The 21,713-nt window shown below is 37.2% G+C and overlaps 1 protein-coding gene across 6 annotated transcripts in view; it reads right to left on the bottom strand.

Moving 5' to 3' along the window:
- Positions 1 to 21,713, bottom strand: part of NAV2 (neuron navigator 2) — a 224,661-nt gene that overhangs the window by 19,736 nt on the left and 183,212 nt on the right. For 4 of the 6 annotated variants that reach the window (XM_084521976.1, XM_084521978.1, XM_084521975.1 and 1 more), the window contains 10 exons: positions 20,880 to 20,945; positions 19,583 to 19,627; positions 17,161 to 17,321; positions 14,541 to 14,729; positions 9,027 to 9,079; positions 7,343 to 7,366; positions 7,149 to 7,223; positions 3,973 to 4,056; positions 3,060 to 3,171; positions 2,362 to 2,507 (listed from right to left, as the gene is read on the bottom strand). In XM_084521976.1, the coding sequence (XP_084378102.1) occupies positions 2,362 to 2,507; positions 3,060 to 3,171; positions 3,973 to 4,056; positions 7,149 to 7,223; positions 7,343 to 7,366; positions 9,027 to 9,079; positions 14,541 to 14,729; positions 17,161 to 17,321; positions 19,583 to 19,627; positions 20,880 to 20,945 (955 nt within the window). The remainder of the gene's footprint in view (positions 1 to 2,361; positions 2,508 to 3,059; positions 3,172 to 3,972; positions 4,057 to 7,148; positions 7,224 to 7,342; positions 7,367 to 9,026; positions 9,080 to 14,540; positions 14,730 to 17,160; positions 17,322 to 19,582; positions 19,628 to 20,879; positions 20,946 to 21,713) is intronic. The other 2 variants (XM_084521979.1, XM_084521977.1) reach the window with 1 other exon arrangement.

The following is a 21,713-nucleotide window of genomic DNA, read 5'->3' on the forward strand; positions in this document are numbered from 1 at the left end:
TCAAAAAGCTTTTTTTTTTTTTTTCTGCAACTATTATATGAGATTAATAAGGTCAATATGACTGGATATCAGTGCTTCCTATTTTTAATATTTTACAGCGAATTCTGTTCAGTGAAACAAGCTTTACATCAACACTGTAATGACTTGTGGCTATAATATAACATGGCTCAGACAAGGTTAATAATGCTGAAATGGTTAGTCATGTAAATGGATGGGTTAGCTTTGTATCTCATAGTTTAAAGTAGGTCTTCCTTACCTCATTGACCTGCCGGAAGAAGCGCAAGCAAAAGGAAGTGGGGGGAAGGAAAAAAGACACGTTTTAACAGATAAAGCCAGCGATAAAGAAAGCTCTGGATTTCTAAGACAAACATGACCAATTATCAATAAAGACCAAGAGTTATTTCAAAACTAAACCCCTGTATTTTCTAAAAATAGGTGCTTCAAACAACATTCAGTCATTTTTGTGTTACTTGAGGGAGACACCAGATCCAAACCTCTTAACTACTTAAGTTATGTTTTCTCCTTGGCTCAGATGCCATGTTTTGGCTAACAACCATATTAACATTATGTTTTTCCTTGCAGGAACAGGTATTTCACCAGGATAAAATACTGAATAATCTCTACACACCTGCAACTATATATATATATATATTTTTTATTTTTTTTTTAATTTTTTTAATGTGCCTGTGTGCCTGCCATTTACCAAAAAACTCATAGAATGAATATTAATGTGGCTGAACTGATGTTATGCTGAATTTACAGTTCAACACCAGTTAACGCAGTCTGGCTTAATATAAGATGAAAGTTATTTTTATACTAGACAAAGATTCCTATGATGAGAAATGTTGCAAATTTGTTTTTTCAACCCTGTGTGGACAGCTGTACTGCTTCTATATATAACAAAAGGTCTTTGGCTAAGAATTTCATCAGTATTTGTGAAATTAACAATGTACAAGTAAGACTACTATTTTCTCATTAAATTACTGATTTAATTTCCCATCACCATTTTACAGCAATGATGTACTCAAATTTAATACCAAGGTTAAGATATTGTCCTGTCTTCTGTTTATAATAAGGAAATGTTTCCTTAACCTTCTTTAGAGATAGCTGTGTGATGAATGAGAAACCTAGGCTGACGTTGAATGGTATCTACTACATTACAATAACAAAGAATAGAAGCTAAAACAAAAAAATGAAAGTGTTTATCTTAACTAAGGCTTAACCATTATAAAAGATCTGTGTCACAAAAACTAAAAGAGTTGCTAGCAATTTACAAGGTGCAGCAATTTACCCTGTCTAACTACTGTAAAACCCCACACAAGAGCGATGTGGAGATGACACTGTTTCAAATTATCTAATGATTTTAGGAGCATTAAAGCAATACTACCGTTACGAAGGAGCTAGCAAGATATCCAAGTGAAACCACCGTGACAAAACAGAAATAAAACCAAGAATCTGCTCAAAAAGCCATTTTTTACAGTCCAGAGAGTTTCAGAAATGTTTCTGACAAGATATTGTGCAAATACAAATCAAGACTTTACCAGCTCAAACCACATTTTGTAGCTATACAGAAAAGCTCCCAAAAGATCCAGGGAAATTTGAATTCAGTGGGAAGGAAGGGGTGGATTGCTTTACTGGGTACAATGTAGGATCTAGGGACTTCAGTCCAAACTACAGTCAGACTAGGTCACTAAGGCAGTTATGGTCTAATTCGAAATGGAGCTTTATATATTGTACCTTTCCTCCAGTACACGGTACCTTGTATACAGTACATGATGAGCAAAGAAGGAAAAATGGGAAATGAAAGGTAAGTGTTGCAAAATCTTGAAGAATAATTGTTTATCACAATAATTTTTTAATTTCTTTTTTCCTGTGGAACTCCTCAGTAACGTTCCAAACAGAGCTCTTAAGGTGTTTAACATGTTCACTTAAAAGAAGAAAGCCCTATGAGGCAAAAAGAAAAAAAATCTCTCGTTTTTGTAGTCGTGGATTTGTTTACTTTAATGACATCTATGGATTTGTTTTACTTTAATGACAAATGTAGAGTTTTCCCTGAGGGGCTGGACACCATATAATTTTTACCCAGAATTGATCTTTGACAGGTATTTCTACTATAGGACTGTCCTTTTGGCTGTTAACATAAGATCCAATCCTACAGAGTCTACACAAGCACATGCATCACTTATGACTCAATTAACTCTTCAAAAGAGTATTTACACAGGATTTAAACAGTGCCTAGTTCTTGTGCTGACCTGTTACATGAGGCATGGGGAGGAAGGAGGACCTAAGCAGCTACATTTCACCATGCGTGTCCTGACAGTTTTACATAAAACCTCACGCAATCCGTTAAAATGCACTCACCCAGTTCTTCCTCTTCTTTTTCTTAGAATCACTCTCTATGTTGCTTCCCACGCTGGAGTGACTGGTAGCGCTGTTAATGCTAGAGACACTATCTGAAGAGTGCTGCCTTCGGATCCGCAGGTCTGTGGGTTGAGCAGCTCCAGTTCCTGAACATTAATTGAGGTGGTGTCAAATTTGGTATTCTGTATTAATCATTCAATCCCAAATCAACAGTGTTGGAAAAGAACACATGATGCTTGCTTCAAAGCAGTGCACCTAATACTTATTTCTGTGAGATTAAAATCTCAGACCCAGACCATTCAACAGAAGTTATTTATGACAAGACTGCATTCAAACCTCATATTGGAAATTACAGAGAACACCGACGAAAATAAAGCTAAATGTCTGACAGCTCTGAAAAGGGGGTCTTTGCACCCTGATGCTTCACATCAGTGTCTAAGATGGGTAAAATATTAAGTGATTACAGTAAATTTCATTGAGCTCACACTCAAGTTCTAACACGTTCATTTATTTCTGTAGAATTTACCACACTATTTACACAGATACCCATTCCAAATCCCCACATTATACCAACTCAGGTAACTAAAGCATGGTCATGAGACAAAGTTGATCTCTGACAGAGTTTCATGAGATATTACCAAGAGGACTCAAGTCCCAAGAGCACTTCACAGTTGTGAAATGCAGTGCTTGTTTCTCACCTTTGCAGTTGAGCTCAGGTGTGTTGATGACTCCATTAATGGCAGCCTGGGCAGCAGCATTTTGCTTCTTCAGTAGTTCAATAGTCTTCCTTAACTCATTCAGTTCGGAGTCCTTAAATAAGAAAAAATATGATGATACATCCAAAAATGGTAGTGTTACCAAACTGCATTTGGTAACATTACTTCTCCATCTGAGCACTGGGAGTTGACAGAGAATTTATTGAATATGTATGTACAAGAAAATGTAAATGAGGTTCAGTATGCCTGGGGAAATACATCCTCAATAGTCTGCAAAATAGCTCAATTATTACAATACAAGGAAATGTGCATGCTCTGTGGTAGACAAGTAATATACATTCAAGCACACTGTCCAAAAACAACTATGTTGTCTATCTTGCAATGATTCTTCTTAGTGTTTCATCTGGACACATAGGTGTGGATGCATTGGGAAGAAATTTATTACAAAAATATGCAATACTGGACTTGTATCCAAAATAAGATGTTATAGGAATAACTGAATCAGTTGTCACAACATCCCAGTAGGAAAAGCAAGTATTTTAGTCAAAAAATTTACTATAATTTATCCCTTCACCACAATTGAGTAAATTAAGGCATACAGTGTATGTGATTTACTTCCACACCACAGAAGGAGGAAGAGCAACAACGCTGCAAGCAGAACTGAAGGCTTCTGTACTGACAGTGCCCTTCCCCTCATCTTAAGAAAAGGTCTTCAACAGTTAATTAGTCTAAACCACATATGCATTTACCTGTTGTGAATGAAAAGTTAAACCTCCCTATGAATCTGTCAGATAAAGCACAACGGTGACTTAATCCTTAAAAGCCATCTCAGATCTGCCCATCTGGGATACACATCTTTATAAGTGCACCTTCCACAAATACTTCTCCAACTTGCCTTTTGTTCAGCTGTCATGGTTAGGCTCTGCAGTCTGATCGTCATGTTTCCCAGACTCTGCTCGAATGCTGCCACAAGGTGTGCCTGAAAATTAAACAAGACAGAAATTACTCTGTTCTCTCCTCAAATAAGAATATTTATGCAGGTATTTAAATGCAGCACTACCGTAATTTGTTGTTTGTTTTGTCAATGATCCAGAGAAAATAACAGTGATTTGGAAAGGTCAAAGGACTTGAGCATGTACTGTGAAAACGTTTACAAACAAATTACCAGGAACAACTTCGTTGTGGAAAATTAGAAATGCTGAAGGTAACAGACCAATGTAAAGATTTTAGAAAATGACAGGCCATTTGTGTAGAACTCATACTAGCAGCACACCACGAAGTCGTGCAGTTGTAGGCTATAAACCATGCTGCCATGCTTGGCAGCAGCTGCTACCAAACACTTTGAGGATACAGCAGTAGGAGCAGCACCATGACTTGGCACATCAGTATAGGATCTCCTGAAGGTGGGTTTTCTGGCAGGTATTACCCCCAGCTTTGATGCATAAAATTGCATGGAACCTTTCCAATCTGCAAAGGACATCCTCTCACCTAATTATATAGGGAATGGCACCACCTTCCACAGAGCCATTCCAGGCTTCTCATCACCACACAGCTGACTTATCCTAAATAATCGTTCTCACATTCACATTGAAAACAAACACAAACACTACAATAACACAGGGACGTGCATCTCGTTCCCCTCAGACCCTATGAAAATAAGCAGAGCTCAGACCATGAGAAAATAGCAAAAAGTAAGTTAAAACCTTACTTTGAAAATGTAAAGGTTTATTTAAAAATCAGACAAAGGTTTTTTGGAGGCAGGGGAGTGGTGAACTGGGAAAAGCCAAACTGATCTTCAGTACTACTCAGCAATGCTTTGCAGAAAAAAAAAGTACCACATGGATTAATAGTGGGATACAAACCCGTGTTTTGACCCTAACCTATGAAAAAAATACCCTTCTGAAACCAAATCAAGCTCCTTGAAATTATTGATGTGGAAATTTTCAGTGAGCTACAGAAAACAGTTACTTTCACATACTAGTTTGAGGGAAACTTTTTCACAAATTCTTGTCCCAAGCAGCCTGAGAATAACATTGAAGGCTACAGTGTGTATAGAGCAGAACTCAGAAAATATCTGATAAATTAGAGAGGTCAATTCAAACTGCCTAAATGTAAAGCCCTCCCCCCCTATTTTTTAGTTATTATCATTATTTCATTTTTAAGAAATCTTGTGTGAAGTAAATGTCTGTAAAGCATGGTCTTTACAATCAGCATTTATTTGTCTAAAATTCATTGGGATGAGACCTGGCTTTTTATATGGAGCATATGTACGTTCTGTAAAGAGAGGTGGCTAGAGAACGAAAGATATTAGCAGGATAGTTATAGCAACATCTCTGCAGCAAGCTGCAGCTGATTTATGGACAAATAAAGGGTATGCTGAGATCCATGAAGTTTAAGTATCATAAATGGAAAAAAAAAGTAAATTGAATGAAGCTAAAATGGAGTATTTTCAAAATAATAAATGATGCTAACTTTCTGCAAAACAAAGAAAACGTACAGCAACAGCACACGTAAAATCCACTATCTGCAAAGATATTGCATTGTAGTAACCATGCACAAATCCTAGGGCAATTTAATGGCAATTGGGATAGGCACACAGAAGAAGAGTCACTGCACAGACACTGTTCCCTCTGCTCTTTCCCTAAGCACATGCTACTCGCTGCTCTTGCAGAGAGGCTACTAACTCCTGTGCTGAATAACAGCTTGCTGAGTCTGAACAATGTATAAAGAAGAATGCAGCAACATTAAGCCAGAGCTAGATGAGTTGCATAGCTGAGTTCTCTGTATGAAGGATGGAAGCTGGGTTATTTAATAACGTGATAAAAAATGGTATGCAAATGAATCTGGTCTTACTTTCTTGCATGTAAAAAATGTTTCTGGATGAAAAGCACCTCACGTATCCAGTCCCTTTTGTACATGTATTCAGGAAGCAAACATAAGAACAGCTTTTGGAAGACTTTTTCATTTCATTTCTTTTCTTCTTGGGTCAGAGACTGAAAGGTTACGTGCAGTCAAAGCACTTTTATTTGACTTCCATACTAACTGTATTCTTGATTTTCCATTTCTATTTTGCAAGCTGGTTGCAGCACAGTGATGCCTGCAGTAAACGCTACAGTAGATATCCCCTTGAATCTTTCTTATGATAGGTGTTACTGATCAGATCAAAGCTGTCCTTTACTGTGTCAAGTTTAGAATTGTACTTACTCAAAGAACTGCTGGACGAGAATGTTCTCTTCAGTAAAATGTGCTCTTACGTTGATCTATTCCCACAAGTGAAGATGTCAGTGTGACCCGATCTGGCCACTGTTCATCTGTAGCTTATTTATTCTAAAATGCTTATTTTCCTAGCAAGTTACTGTCTTTTACTTCTCCTATCTGTGACTACAGAACAGAACATACAGATAAACTTCCTCAGTCACACAGTCTTGCCTCAACACCCTGCCTTCAACATCTTTTTTTTTCCCCTAAGTGTCTTACATTACTTAAACATCAAATTCCTCAGGGGAAACAAGCAGTATCACCTACACTGGCAAAAATCAGGGTATGTTCACTCTTCAGAAACTGTAAATAGATTCTCAGAGCCCCTCCTGCCTCTGTTACTTATGATTCCACCATTAGCCCACTTCTTTACGCAGTAGGAAACCTTAAGGTTTTTAATCCAAGTTTGTACCAATTTTGATTCCTACCAATTAGAAACACCATTTATACCTCACCCCACCCAAATATCAGAATAAGACACTATTTATAACATAAAGAAATAAATAAGGAGCTGGTCTTCAATGATTCTGATAAAAACATCTTCAGATCTTGACGGTGTTTTTTATCAGATGTTTTAAGCACAATGAATACTATAATTCAGTATTTAAAGAAAGGCATAAGATAATTTAGTAGGACAGAGGATGTTATTTTTGGAAAGGTTCCACATGTGTGTAGTTATTTTTTTATAACACATAGGTAATGTGAACTGAATGTTACACAGATGAAATCTTTTTGTCACTTAGAAAACCTGTGGTGGTAATTGGTGCATTAAATGCATTCCCTGTTAGAGTTTGTTCTCGGAGTTGTACTCACATTGGCAGTCAACTGAGTTGTCAGAGCTGAAACTTTTTCTTGGGATGCATCCAACTCTCTTCGTAGCTTGCGGATCTGTATATTTTAAGAGATTACTTTACTGCACCATAATATGGAAGAATAAAACAGCAAGACAGAAAATGCAGAGTGTCTTGACAGAACATTTATGCCTGTCAAACACAATGTGCTCTTACCTCTGACTGGCATTTCTCTTCAGGCTATAAAATAAAACCAGAAAAAATATATGAGGATATTACAACATAACCATCATGACAACCTGTGCTGTCTAGGCACTGTGGTGATGAAAAACTGAGGACTCATAACTAGTTATCTGACTATGCAAAGGGGATGTACTGAGCATCCCTCGCGGTCTGCATGATAAAATTTTGGCTACTGTGGCTTGCTTCTAACCGAAGTTACCAGCAAACGGAAGAAAGTTGGACACTCCACTATCCTTATGTAAACATGTCCAGTACAAGCCACCATGAAAATTATACCCATCAAACCACATTATTAAGAGCCACTTACGCTTGGACAGCAAGCACATAAACCAGAAACTTAAGGCAGTAGCTGCTGACTACTCTCCTTGTGGCTCATGGCTACAAACAACAGCCCAGAGGAAAGGTCTGCTTTCCATCCTTCCACTGTGTTATCTGTTTTGGCTTCATACAGACCTTGATTGAGGCAAGGTTAACAATGGAAGGCAGTATTTTCAATTTATCATCAAGGTCTTAAGGCCATGTTACACATGTAGCCTGCTAACAGTGGAACAGATACGTGAAAACACGATGCTGGCCTGACAACTTCATAAACAATTATACATGTTCCAAGAGCAAGTCTTTCCATGTAATCGTGTCACACATGCTTGTTTTAGCCGTGGATGTGTGTTAAGTGTGAAGCTGCATCATACTTGCATAACAATTTGAAATTAAAGATTCTGTTCAATTCACACATATTTCAGAAGTAATTGTTATTCACCCTTTGTTTTCTTAAAAAGCTCATGCTTTTAGAAACCTCCAAAATTCAAATTACAGCATGGCAGGAATGCATGATCCAGTTTTAAACTAGCTAGTTTGGGATTAAACTAGCCACTGGGATTTAATCATCAGTGCTGATTAGCAGCACGTGTAGACTGGAAGCTGCTTGTGCCCCCAGGTCACTGCAATTAACGCCCCAACTAACTAGATACAAGTTATGCAAGACAGGGTGTACGTGTTGCAGTCTCACGTCCCCACTAAAGCACAGGTGTAGTCTTAGGAAGTCTTCCATGCTTTAAATGGAAGATCTTTTGTGAGAAGATTAGAAGAAAATAAGCCAATGCAACATGCATTTTAAAAAATTCTGTATTTCCAAACTTCAGTAAGCTTTACTTCAGGATCAGATAACCTAAGTGAATACATACTTCAGGAAAAAATATTACTGGCATAGAGAGCAGATGCTTCCTTACAGTTACTGAAATCTACCTTATTGAAAACTTATTCAAACTTCTTTAATAGTAAATATTTAGTACAAAGCTACAATGACTTGATAAAGTAAATTGGGGTGTTTTAAGTAATGCAGTTCAAAATGTCCTCGGACTTGTGGAAGTCCTTAAGTGAAACCTGTTTAGCAGAGTTGTAAAACGCTGACTCAAACAAAAAATTGCTGCTTTTAAGCCCTTAATATCTCTGTTTAACGAGAATACTTCTAAATATGAACGGGCATCTTTATGAACACAAACATTTCTTTCAGAGAAAGCTCTCAGAACACAAATGAAAATGAAAATTAACAGTGCTTTTGTTCCTCCTCTTTGAGTGGCAAAAGTAATTAGCACTATAAAACAAGTCAATTCAATAACTTTGACTAATAAAGGAAAACAATTCGTTTTGTTATACTCACCGTCGAATAAATAGATGATGTACTGGACACCAAAGAGAGAGAAGAACCATGCACTAGAGGAAAGAAAATTAACAAACTGAACATAAATACTGTAACCACATAAAGCAAGCGTCATAGATCGTCTATTGTCAGCTACCTGCCTGATGAGGAAATACTTTCATGAAGTTCATCATCCATCATGAACTTAATTATGTTATTGCACAAATAATGTTCAGAAGGAAGAATACTTGGCCACACAGCACAATCCATGAACTCTGATTTGGTAAAGCTGTTTTAACAATTTAATATTACAAATTTTGGGGGGACAACGAGGTGTTGTCAACAAGATGAAAATGAAAAGTTTCAATGAAGATTTGGTTAGAGATAAGTATTTCTTTGGACAGACTTATCTTAAGACTCAGGATTAAAAAAGGAACAAATAAACTGCAATGCAGGAGAGGTTACAAAATTGAGTCTAACTACTTGACCTCTGTTTTTTGATGAGATCAAAGGAGAGTTGTTTTCTTTATGCAGTCAAATCACAGACCAAGAGAGAACTGTGATGCCCAGCTCCACTATTCACCGAGATGCACTCCAGAAGATTTGGAGCACCCAGGCCAGAAAGCACTGTCTAATCTGGGGACTCTGAATTATCCTCTAAAATAACTTTATCTTCCTTCCACCTCTATAACGGTACTGCATCATGGGTGTCAATGATCTGAATACTCCCTATTCCTGCAGATTTTTTGGTCTGTCTTTAAGGCAATGACACTTCTTTAACAAGGCGATTTCTCTCTCTTGTAGAAAAATCACCTGAGTGAAAACATGGCTTCAAACCATTTTCTTAAAAAGAGCCAAGTCCAAGCACTTTTTGCATTTAAATATGCATTCAGTAAAAGATATCCGTATGTATTGATTCTTCAGGTTGTTACCATAACACTGTGTTAGGATCCATGTGTAACACCATGTTTTTTTGGTTATGCTATTAAAAGAAACAACCACCTAAAGCTATTATTTCTGTTCCTGAAACACACACAAATAACTTCTCTTATTTTTAGAAACAAACTACTTTTACTGAAACTTTCATTCAAACACCAGATAACTTCACACAAATCAGACAAAATCCTGTTAATCACTTTTTCTTTCATCTAAATACTCCAGCCAAAAAAAGTTTAGAAAAGCTGCCATTGTGTTTTAATTACCTACTGAAATTCTCCTACATTCAAAATAAATGGGTTCTGTTTTCCCATTCACATTATATCCTAAGGCAAGGCTGGAAAGAGAAGTAAACAAAGTCTAAGTTGGCTTCTGGCAGAATTTAAGACAATTTATAAAAACCCACAATAAAGTAAAAAAAACTCACACCCATTTGCTTTTTCTGGTTAATAATGTTTTCAATTAAAATGATCTTTAGAGTGAGATGCGAAATACTGTGCTGTATTAAGAACATAAAAATAACCAGAATGAATCAGGCCCAAGGTCTGTTTAATCACATATTCCATCTCTGGCTGCAGTACATTCTCACAGCGAATGTTTGGGGAAAGAAACATAAGAACAAGGCAGATACTTGCTGATTTTCCCCAGGTACACCTTTGTATCTTCTGGGAATCAGCAAAGATGGAAATTCCTGAGACAGAAACTGCACTCAAACCATTATTTTTCATAATTCCCGTGACCTAGTATTAACTTGCTTAATTACTTCTGTATCCACCAACACATTTTTGTCTGTAACAAAGAAGTTTTGCTTTGGTTTATAAATATATTCTTATAATATATTAATATATCAGTTATTAGTATTAATATATTAGTTGTTTTGGCCAGCTGCTGAATCAGTCAGTAAATTCCTTGAGTGTCTCTGGACCTTGGTGGATAACTGGAGTAATGGATAACTGTCGTCTTCATAATGCACTAAATTATACATTATCATATCACCTCCTTCAGTCATCGTTTTCCAAGATGAACATTTCTCACTTATTCTAACTCCCTTCCTACTATAGATGTTATGCATTTAAGATCTCCACATCACTTTTGTTTTTACCTTCGTTTTATCTTTACACAGAATCACAGAATTTCACAGAATCACAGAATTTTCTAGGTTGGAAGAGACCTCAAGGTCATCGAGTCCAACCTCCAACCTAACGCTAACAGCCCTCCACTAAACCATATCCCTAAGCTCTACATCTAAACGTCTTTTGAAGACTTCCAGGGATGGTGACTCCACCACTTCCCTGGGCAGCCTGTTCCAGTGCCTCACAACCCTTTCAGTGAAGAAGTTCTTCCTAACATCTAACCTAAAACTCCCCTGGCTCAACTTAAGCCCATTCCCCCTCGTCCTGTCACCAGGCACGTGGGAGAACAGGCCAACCCCCACCTCGCTACAGCCTCCCTTGAGGTACCTAAAAAGAGCGATAACATCGCTTTTTTAAAAAAATGAAATGCCCAAGGCACAGACAATATTGCACAAGGCCAACAAAGGTCTCACACAGACAACCTATTATTATTTTGCTATGTCTTTCTATGCTATTCCTTTATGCAGTTTTTTACTATAAAGTAAAAGATGAAAGACAGAGACGTAGTTAAGGAAGTGACCATAACAACAGCTCAGACAAGAAGCTCATCTCCATACAAAGGAATAGGGGACAAACAGATTTAAGTTCACACCTACTGGAATTTTTAAGATCACATGGGGACTTCAAAGGAAAAAAGAAGGAACAGTATGAAAAAATTTAAAACTCTGGGAATTATACTCCTGGCCTTGTAAAACACCACCACTACATCATTAAAACGTGAATATAATTTGAGATTTCTAGTTTCAAGGACAGCTAAGGAGTTAATATTTTTGTGCAATTTCTTGTTGAAGTACCTGCAGATGGCTACTTTAAGGCTATTTAATTAGGAGCCTGAAGGCAGCTATGCTCTTGATGTGAATCCTGTTTTCTGCAGTTAACGTGCATCTGCATGTAGACTACAAACCCAAATTGTTTTGGAACTATTATTTCAAAGCACTATAAATGCATATGCAAGCACGTATCATTTTTTCATGTTAGCAAAGAAATAGTCTAGTCATGATTAACTGTCCAAAGAGTAGAAAAAACAACAGATGTTTCAGCACAAAAAGGAATCAGCATTTATATCTCAAAAATGAATTCAATTCCTCTTCTCTCTAGGAAGCTAAACCTTCTCTCATCAGGGCCAAACCAATAGCAACACAGCTCCTGGGGAGGAATTACTACTACAGAAGCAGGGAAATGGGAGAGCCAAGAGACCAGTTAAGTTTTAGGCTGTTTTTCCCTGAAGTTCTGAATATTTTGGAGGCTGTTCCTGCTGGCATCTCCCCAGTGCTGAAATCCTGCAAGAAGCAGAATTACTGCAAGACTCGTAACATTTCCACTTAAGCACCGTTCTATGAGAGAATGTGACAGAACTTCACGCTATGGAGACAAAATTAAAAATATATGTATTTTAAGAATAACTCTGTGCCTGCTCAACTTAATAAGAATCAAACGTCTTGTAATTTCATATGCTAATAAATAATTAAGATGTAGGTTGGTAAGCTTTATTTAAGACCTGGATTTATACTATATTGACACTGGCTGATTGGTATAAAATTAATTACTGGTATAAAAAAAATTGCCCATTAACCATATTTAATTTCTATAATACTTTTTCATCTCCAGGCATGCACACTCTGTGAAGGTGAATTACATTCACAGTACTGAAAGCACAGGATAACATATGTGCCATATTCAGAACTGTTTGCTACCTTATAACTTGTCATTCCCTGAGAAACAAGCAGGAGCTACAGGGCTGTCCTGGCCTTCAGTAAGACTAACACATTTTAATAAAATGAATGAAAAGCACCCGGCAGAACATTTGGCTTCACTAACACTTCCCTCTTCCTTTTTTACGTGGTCCCTCCCTCAAACATGTAATACTTCTTAAATATTTGTTCAAGCCAGCCTCTTTCCTGGACAAGAACTTCCAAATTACAAAATAGCTGCAATCGTAGGCACACTTAAAATAATAGAAGACCAAGGTTACAATTTTTTGACAATGTCTTCAATAAAACTTGAATGAGTTTTCCTGTGGTAGCTCTTTCCATAAATTGTCTAAATATAACACAGATGCACTGTTCTACATTCAACAATTATATTAAGGTGCTCTTTAGTAAGCGAAGAACCACTCAGCACAGAATGGAACGCAATTGACTATCAGGCAATCTTTGAAAATTTCTCATCATCTAGCTTTCTGAGAGAATGACACAAAGGTCAATGCCTGCAGAGACATGTTTTCAGGGTTATTCTTGTCTTTTTCGAGCCCTAAGGAAGATCCTCAACCACAGGCCCCTATAACACAATTAAATGTAATGGAGTTATAGTTCGTCTGAATTCATTAATGAATTAGCCCTGATTCTTTCTGAAGCCATATCCATTACACATTTTCTATCCCTTCCAATGGCAGGAAACTGACGGAATAACCACTATCTGCAGGAAGGCATCTGATGGCTCTTAAAGGCTCCTGCAAGGAGCAAAGCAGGGCTCCCATGCATGCCTAGCTGTAAGGGGTGGCAACAGCAGGGCATTTTATTCATAGCAATTAAAGTACAGAGCTTCAGCAGTGGACGATGCAAGCCAGTGAAGACCACTGTGAGCTGCCTCAATAAAGCAACTGACACTCAACCAAACTCCCAGTGCTTGATGGAAAGGAGATTTAAGACTTGAAAAGCTAATCCTGTCACCTTCCTATGAACCACTCACAGAGCCTGCCCCGTGCTTGACTTCTCAAAGAGCATCATATGTTTTGTGGTATGCAACCATATGGAGGTTTTGATGTGCATTCATAGCTCAGGTAGGTTGGCTGCTCCTCGTACAACCATAAGGTTGCCTGACGAGTAACAACACAATAATAATTTACAACTAAATTAATTTTTCATCTTGTATTTATTTGAGCTTCTTTTATCAAGTATGTATGAACGCATATTTGAAATGAGGCTGAGGAAGAAAAAAGAAGAGTCGAAATGTTTTGAAGAACTACTCGGGTCCCTTCTGTGAAAGCTGTGCAGATATGAACCCATGGCATTCAGTAGAAATAACAAGGGAAGACATGTTGAGTACAGATAATTCAAAATTAACTGGGATAGAAACAACAGTCTGACTAATGTCAATTATGTATACACTATAAACACAAGTATGGAGGCCCAGGTCAGGAGAATACTCCTATTCAAGAAAACACTTTAATATGCTAACTCTAAGCATGAACTTGAGCCATTAGGGTATCACTGAAAATGAAGCAAAGGATGTGTGTAATTCACATGGCACAGGTACAAGACTTATAAGCTATATCCAGAAGGATCACTGAGCGAACACCATCGGAACACAGATCACTAGGATTAGTTTTATACACCACTGAGAATGCTACATAAAGAACTGTGGTCTAAAATGACCGTGATGCTGAACGGAAAAACACAACTTTTACACTTGCTTTATGTGAGAATGCCATCTTCTGATCATTTCCAGCACCACATCTTTTACTGACCTTCTTCAAAGCCATCACGGAACGAGCCAGACCGGCTCATTGTTCTGCTTTTCTCATCCAGGGACATTGAGCTGTTCCTGAAGCGTGTGTCACTATAGGGGTCGTAAGGACCATCTGCGTTGGAAAGGCTGTGGGTCCGCAGCATGGTTGGATTTGACAGGCTCATCTGGGCTGCAGTGGTTGGGCTTGCTATGAAGAATAGAATAAACACCAATTTATTTGTGTGACCACAAATTTTCATGCCTGATGTTTGTGCAACTACAAACAAACAAACACCACATTTCTTTATTTTAAGACACAAATTTTTGTTGTCATCCTCTCTAAACATCAATATGTTTCTAATTTCAGTGGATTCAAGTAAAAGGCATGCAGATCCAGTTAATAAATAGGAAAACTCAAGTTAATAAGGTCATTTTAAACACTGGGAACTAAGTTTATGCTTCTACAGACAAGCGCAGCCAACTCAGCAACACTGGGTAGGCATTAACTAATTATTTCTCATATAATTTGGAACAGTCCTTCCTCAAAAAGGAGTAAAATGCCCAGAGGAATTTAAAGTAGTATTTTGCCTACATAAAACAAGCCTGATGAACCATCACCTTCAAAGCCTTCAAGTTCCCAGAAAATGACATTTCTATCTGTATTTAAGTGAAGTGAGAAATTTTCAGACCTTTAATTTTCTAATAGTTGTATATTTCAGAAAAGTTTCTTTCCACTGTGAGCTCCTAAGAATTGCAAGAATTGCAAGAACAGCACACAGGCACGTACACCTGCAGAATCTGCAGATTAAAAGACGCCATGCAAACATCACTTTTGCCTCAAAAGCCAACAGTCTCGCAGCCAGTGTTTGGAGTACAAAACTTCCACTCCTATTTTCACATTTTTTAAAGGAACTGTTGTGCTAAATTGTAACTTATTTACTAAGAACGGATTAGTTTGTGGAAAAATGAGAAAAACAAAACTGCTGTTCATCTGGCAAGTTCCTGTAGATCTCCTGTCATTGCCTGTTTCCATGTACACCATCAACTGAACTGGTACAGACACGTCTGATGAACATTTACAATTTTGCCTTCTGATCCCAGGTCTTCATGCTGTATTCGTTTCCTCTAGGCACCAATTATATGAGGCAATGAATATATGATTAATCTGTTCTTTCAAATATTTCGTTCTTTTTATGTAGAAAATACAGTAATTCTGCTTAAAAGTTCTAACTTTCACATCAGCATTTACTGTTCAAGTAACTGCAGTGGCATTTTTTGACTTCACTATCTCCAAGCTCCTTTATTAAGAGTACAGAAAAATACAACGTTTTTTTCTGTTAATTGCTTGTGGCCAAGTAATTTTTTAAGCACTTTAATGTAAGTGATCTTTAATATTCTTCATAAGGAGTTAACTTTCTGAGCCTAAAACTACACCCTTTTTGTTTGACCATTAACGTGTGTTCATGAACTTGACAGTTTATTAGCTGTTGGCAATGCAATTACACTGTGTCTATTCAGCTGAAATTTTGTAAAGTGTTGGTTTACATAACGCTATTTATTTGATCTTATTTCTTTATCTTTCTAGAACAGATGGAGAGGCACTGAAAGAAAAAAAAAAAAAGAAAGAGGAAAATGTCTGCTTAACATAGTATTTTCCAGATGTCACTTAACTAGAAGAAAACATTTACTGTTAGGGCTGATTTTCATGCCTCAACAAATTGCGAACGCAACTAAATAGTATTTGACTGGAGAACAAGCAAATATTTATGATAACAGAATCTTTACAAACAGTGACATTTGAATTACAGGAAATGGAATTACACATTTCTCTCACATGGTTGTGTGAGAGACTTCAGGTGGACTTAATACTGTCTACGGAACTCGGTATCTGAGTTGAACTTTTATCTTAAAAAACTCTGCACATCTATTTCACATGAAAATAGAGACCTGTTTCTTACACAAAACATTTTAACTGTTTCAACCTGAATGCCAAGTTAGAGATCAATGAACAATCAGGTGCATGTCTTGAAAACATGCAAATACCTTTCCCGATATTCTAGCATACAAACACTTCAAATTAGTTTATGTCAGCTGATCATGTGGTCAGTTAAAATCTGTAATACATTATGGATCCTGTTAAAAGCAACTTCTGTTGTTTCCTTCATTTAAAAAATGTTTACTTTTATCAATCTAATTAAATGAAGGAATGTTAACAACTTTGTGTATTATTTCAGACTGAGCTTTGTCCAGTTTTCAAATGAGCCTACTGAATACAGAGATACAGTAACTTAAACTAATGAGGACATATACTAATTAGTGTGTTTGGATTTTAAAGCAATTTTTTAACTTTAAACATAGCTAAGTGTGATATTAACAAATAGCTCTACTTAATAGCCCACAATTTATATTAAGGCACCAGATTACTCCAAGGGAAAAATTTTCCAAAGTTACTGCAACTATGCCACCTTTGGGCACACAAGATAACAGTGCTGATTAGTTACATTAATTTCATTAATTAAAGTGCTTCCTGAGGTTGAATGGGGTACTTGGAGCTGCTTAAAGAGCATTATATTATGTAATATGGTATTTTCAAAGCATACAATGCATTGCAATGATTATCAAAGCAGATAATTATTCACCAAGCTGGGAGAAGTTAAATCTAGTTCCAGAAGGTGATGTTATGCTGGATCCGGATGAAAATGGAGAATTGCCAGCAGTATCCTGAAGTCCTCCTGCTGAATGTGACCGTAGCCATTCTTTTGCTTCTTCTTGGCTACGAAGTTGGGTGGAAGGAGTATACCTGCAGAAAACAGTTATTTCAAAAATAACTTTGACAATTAGTTCAAAAACAAAGTAAACAAACGAAAACAACAACGAGAAATGTCACAAAACTTGGGGAGGGTGAGAGGGAAAAAAAGATGAGAAAACTTACATATACAATTTTAGGATTAACACAATACAAAAATACAACTCTGAATTAAGGAGCTGTTCCAAGCCTAATTCATTCCACCTGTTTGCAAAAATAAAATTACTCCTTTCCTACAGCTTCAGTAGTAACCAAACTAGCAGTAAACAAAAAGCACAGATAGAAGTTGTGTAGCGCAGTATTGCAGAATAAACTATAGTGTGTGTTACCAGCTATGTCTGAAAAACAAAACCATAGCTTGGAAATCCTTCCCTTTCCTTAGGCTATGCCAAAATTCTATCACTAATTTATTATTTTGGTGCACCTCTAAGCTTAGATGGCTTTTCGTCATGTTACAATCAAATTCAAGTCAACAAAGCCATTATCTGATTTTTAAACAAGTTGGGACCCAATAATTCATATTACACAGGCATTAATGGAAGGTGTATGTCATTTAGGTCTAAACTAAATAGCAATAAATAATCATAAAGGAGACTATATTCAGCCTTTTCTGAAGGTAAAAAAAAAATACTGGAAATTTTAACCATGCCAACATCAATGGCAAAACACCCACTAGCTTCACCTTAACCCAAGTTTTAAATCTGCTTTTGTACATGCCAGAAAAATAGGTAGGTTACCACAGGCGTCACGTGAAATGCCTGGAAGGATACAGGTATCAACAGGGAGAGCGCAATGGAAACACTTGATTCAAAACAGGGAGAAAAATAGAACTTGCTAACTGACAAAGACACTGTCTGCTGATCGATTTCAGTGTCCATGTTATGCTATGCCACTGACTTTTGAAAAATATTTGTGTGACAATCTCTCCTTCCAAAAATCAAGCACTTGATAATGCAGTCAGTTGATATTATCTATTTGATTAGATTCTGTTCAACTGAAGGCTACACAGTAAGATATTATTTTTAAGAGTGTTTTAAATCTGTGTAAATGCTACAGTAACTAACAAAAAAATTAAAGCTATTTTTAAAAATAGGATTTTAATTCTTCCCCTTATGCCTCAATACTTAAGCAACAGCTACTGACTGAGGACTATTTGCATCTCTTAAACTTTATACAAATATCAGTTTATTAAGGAAAGGGCTTTAAACAGTCATTTTACTTTAACACACTAATGGAGTTTTTTTGCAGCATTAATACCTACCTCTTCACTCAAATGTGTTCAGCCTTTATTTCTTAGACATACTTGACAACCACACAAACATTTTACACAAAACTCCATTTTAAGAAAGGCTTTTAGTACTCAGCTTCATGGGATAAAGCTGCTATGAAGAACAATGTGTAAAGCACAGAATAAATTGCAGCTGCCATTTCAAGGCATCAACTCAGTGATGCCAAAAGCTGCATAAAGCAATTCTGAAGTTGCAATTTTAAAAAATTGTCTGATATCTCCTCTACATTCTCTAACACTAAGCAAAAGACCTAATGTTGATAATCTTGTCAGAATTACTTGTATCAAAGGTTTAAAATTTTCAGTGCTACTTTTCATATCATTAAAATCAATCTTAGGGATGCATAAAATGTGTTAGGCAATAATTGCCAGAAGTCTGTTTGGGTAATTTTTTTCTTCTTTTCTAGAAGAGTAGAAATTATCTCTGAGACACCTGCACGTTTAAGTATTCAGAAGCAAATAAGTTTTTTTTTGTTTTGTTTTGTTTTAATGAACATGTCCTATCTCATCCTAAGAAGGTCAGGACAACATTGAAAATCTCTTCTATTTCTATATCAACACCAAGGTTCCCAGGGGTGAAATTATCTCATGTCATTTCATGTAATAGCCACAAAAGGTGCAAAATTATTGTTTCCAAGACAAGCCCAGCAATGGTTTATGAGATGCTTTTCAGCAATTCAGCCAGCAAAGCCACAATTCTTGCTCAAGCGGAGAAGCCACTGAATAAAAAAAGCACAGTGGTAAATGCCCTCCTTTAAGGATTACAGGAAAAAAAAAAAGAAAAAAAAAGAAAAAGAAAAAAAAAAGAGTAAGAGAAAAAGAGAAAGAAAGAAAGATGGAAAAGAAGAAAATAAAGATTGTTGCCACCTCTTGCAAACGCTGCGACCATCACCACCAGCCACAACAGAAACACAACAAACTCCAAAGCCACAACAAAAGCTGTTAAACTGTGTGGAAACACCAATACCTGAGTCCCTTCTTAGGCAAGGTGTTCCTATCAAGATGTGGGTCGCTGCAGAAAAGTTAAAAGAAAAGAACTTCAGAGAAGAACAAAAGGGAAGGATTAAGATCAGGATGAAGAAAAAAGTGCAAACATCTGCATCACCTTTTCCGAGGAAAAAGTGCTGGGGCCTTCCTACAGAGACATGCAGAAACCTCCTTACCCACAGGTGGATTTTCACAAACATGCAGCTGATACCATGCTAGAGAAGCTCATTTGCTCACAAAGTCATTTGCCATTTCTCTTGTCAACAACGAACCGTGTGTCAAACCTATGCTTAAAAATACACGTCAGCAGGCATGGGGCAGACTATTTGTGAAAACTGATGAGAATCTGTAAGTGAGAACCACCTTCCTGCCATTTTGTTCAACGGGCACCATGCCAGGAATGGAGCTGGTGACTCTTCCACGGCTGCGCTGTGCCAGCACCAAGCACAGACTGTTTCAGTTTTCAAAGCTTAAATGCCATTAGCGAAGTAAAACGAATCTATTAGCCAGCCAAACCCCAAACATTTAAGTTTGCGGTTTTATAACTGATGATTTTGTAGATGAGCAGAGCCTGTTAATTTGTTTTTAAAGAAAATACCTGCATGCTTAAATGCAGTAACTTAATGACAATCCATACAGCTAAGTTACAGTTGATTTCCAGTGTGGGACTGACTAAAATTACAACAGAGAGCAAAAGTGAACTAGAATGTTTAGACTCAGGTATTTTTTTTTCCAGATTTTACATTCATTTTTACGTGGATGGATGTGCCCAAGTTCCCACAAAACACTCACAAAGCAAACTGCAATAAAGGACTGACGACACTGAATGACGCTGGGACTTCACAACAAAAGTGACAAGCCTGAAACGCAGTGGAAAAAGCAGCATGCCAGAGGAATGCTGAAATGCTAGTGAGAGTTTAGATTGGTAGAAAAAATTGCAACATTTTCAAATTGCCTTTGGCAAAGAAATGAGCAAATGTGGAAAAAAAAAAAAAAAAAAAAGAAAACCAGCAACCAAGAAAGAAAAGATGTTCCCAGTCTCAAAAGCAACAACAAAAACATGCCAACTCTGCCATATGCCATTCCCCAGATTTAGGTAGATAAATGGGGTATTTGAGTGGACTCTCACTGGCATGTCTTTGTGTCAGTTCACACCTGAACAATGAACACAGCAGAGGACTCAACTGAGCATGATCTTTCACAAAACAATTGGCGTCACCGAGATGGGCAACAACACCTACAGCCTTGTGCGTTCTACTGTCCTGAGACACCATTACCTGTCCTGTCTCCTGGGCAAAGTATTTCTGCAGAATTTGGGACTAGCAGCAGGGGAGGAAAGAGGGCTAGAAGAACCAGTCCAACAAGACAGAAAACAAGAGAAGGAATATTAGAATGAAAGGAGGAGAAAACAGAAAGGAGTTACAATAAAACGCAAATATAGAAACCCAAACCACCCAAACATTACATTCAGCAGTAATTTTCTCCATTAAGATGCTAATACAGAAATTTTGCTACCTAACTAAACAATTACATGCCGGGATACAGCTGATTTCCAATGCTTGCAGTGGCACTACCTTCTACAGAGGCCACTCAAAGAGCACACGCTGCAACTCACTGTCTGTTTTAACCAGATGATAGCTCAACATGCCTTTAATACAGCTCAGACACTGGAAAAGCAGTCCTTCTCCCTACTCTCTGGTCAGTCTGCTCCCAGCTCTTACTCTGTGTCCACACAAGTATCTATGAGTTGGGGAACTGATCAGTCTGAAATACATGTACAATTCAGGTCATCATTTTTCAGTTGGATCCATCTCCTACTTGATTTCTTTAAAGTATTCACACAAAAGCCTGTACTGAAACATTGTAGAGGGCAATTGGAGATGGGACAGGGCAGCAAGGAGAGGCAGAGAAGGGATCAAGTGACTAGGGAGATAGAGACTTCTCTTCAGCATGGATTCCAATTGAAAAACTTGTCGAATTGCAGTCGTCTTTTCATAAGCCATTATCACCATCACAGCACTCATGCACTGGTAGCCCAGATTCAGCCTTCACCAAATGTTACAACCAAGAAGTTTGATAAGAAACAGTTGGCTTCTCAAATCAAAAGAGTA

The sequence above is a fragment of the Aythya ferina genome (genome assembly GCF_964211825.1).
Source record: "Aythya ferina genome assembly, chromosome: 5".
NCBI classification, from domain to species: domain Eukaryota; kingdom Metazoa; phylum Chordata; class Aves; order Anseriformes; family Anatidae; genus Aythya; species Aythya ferina.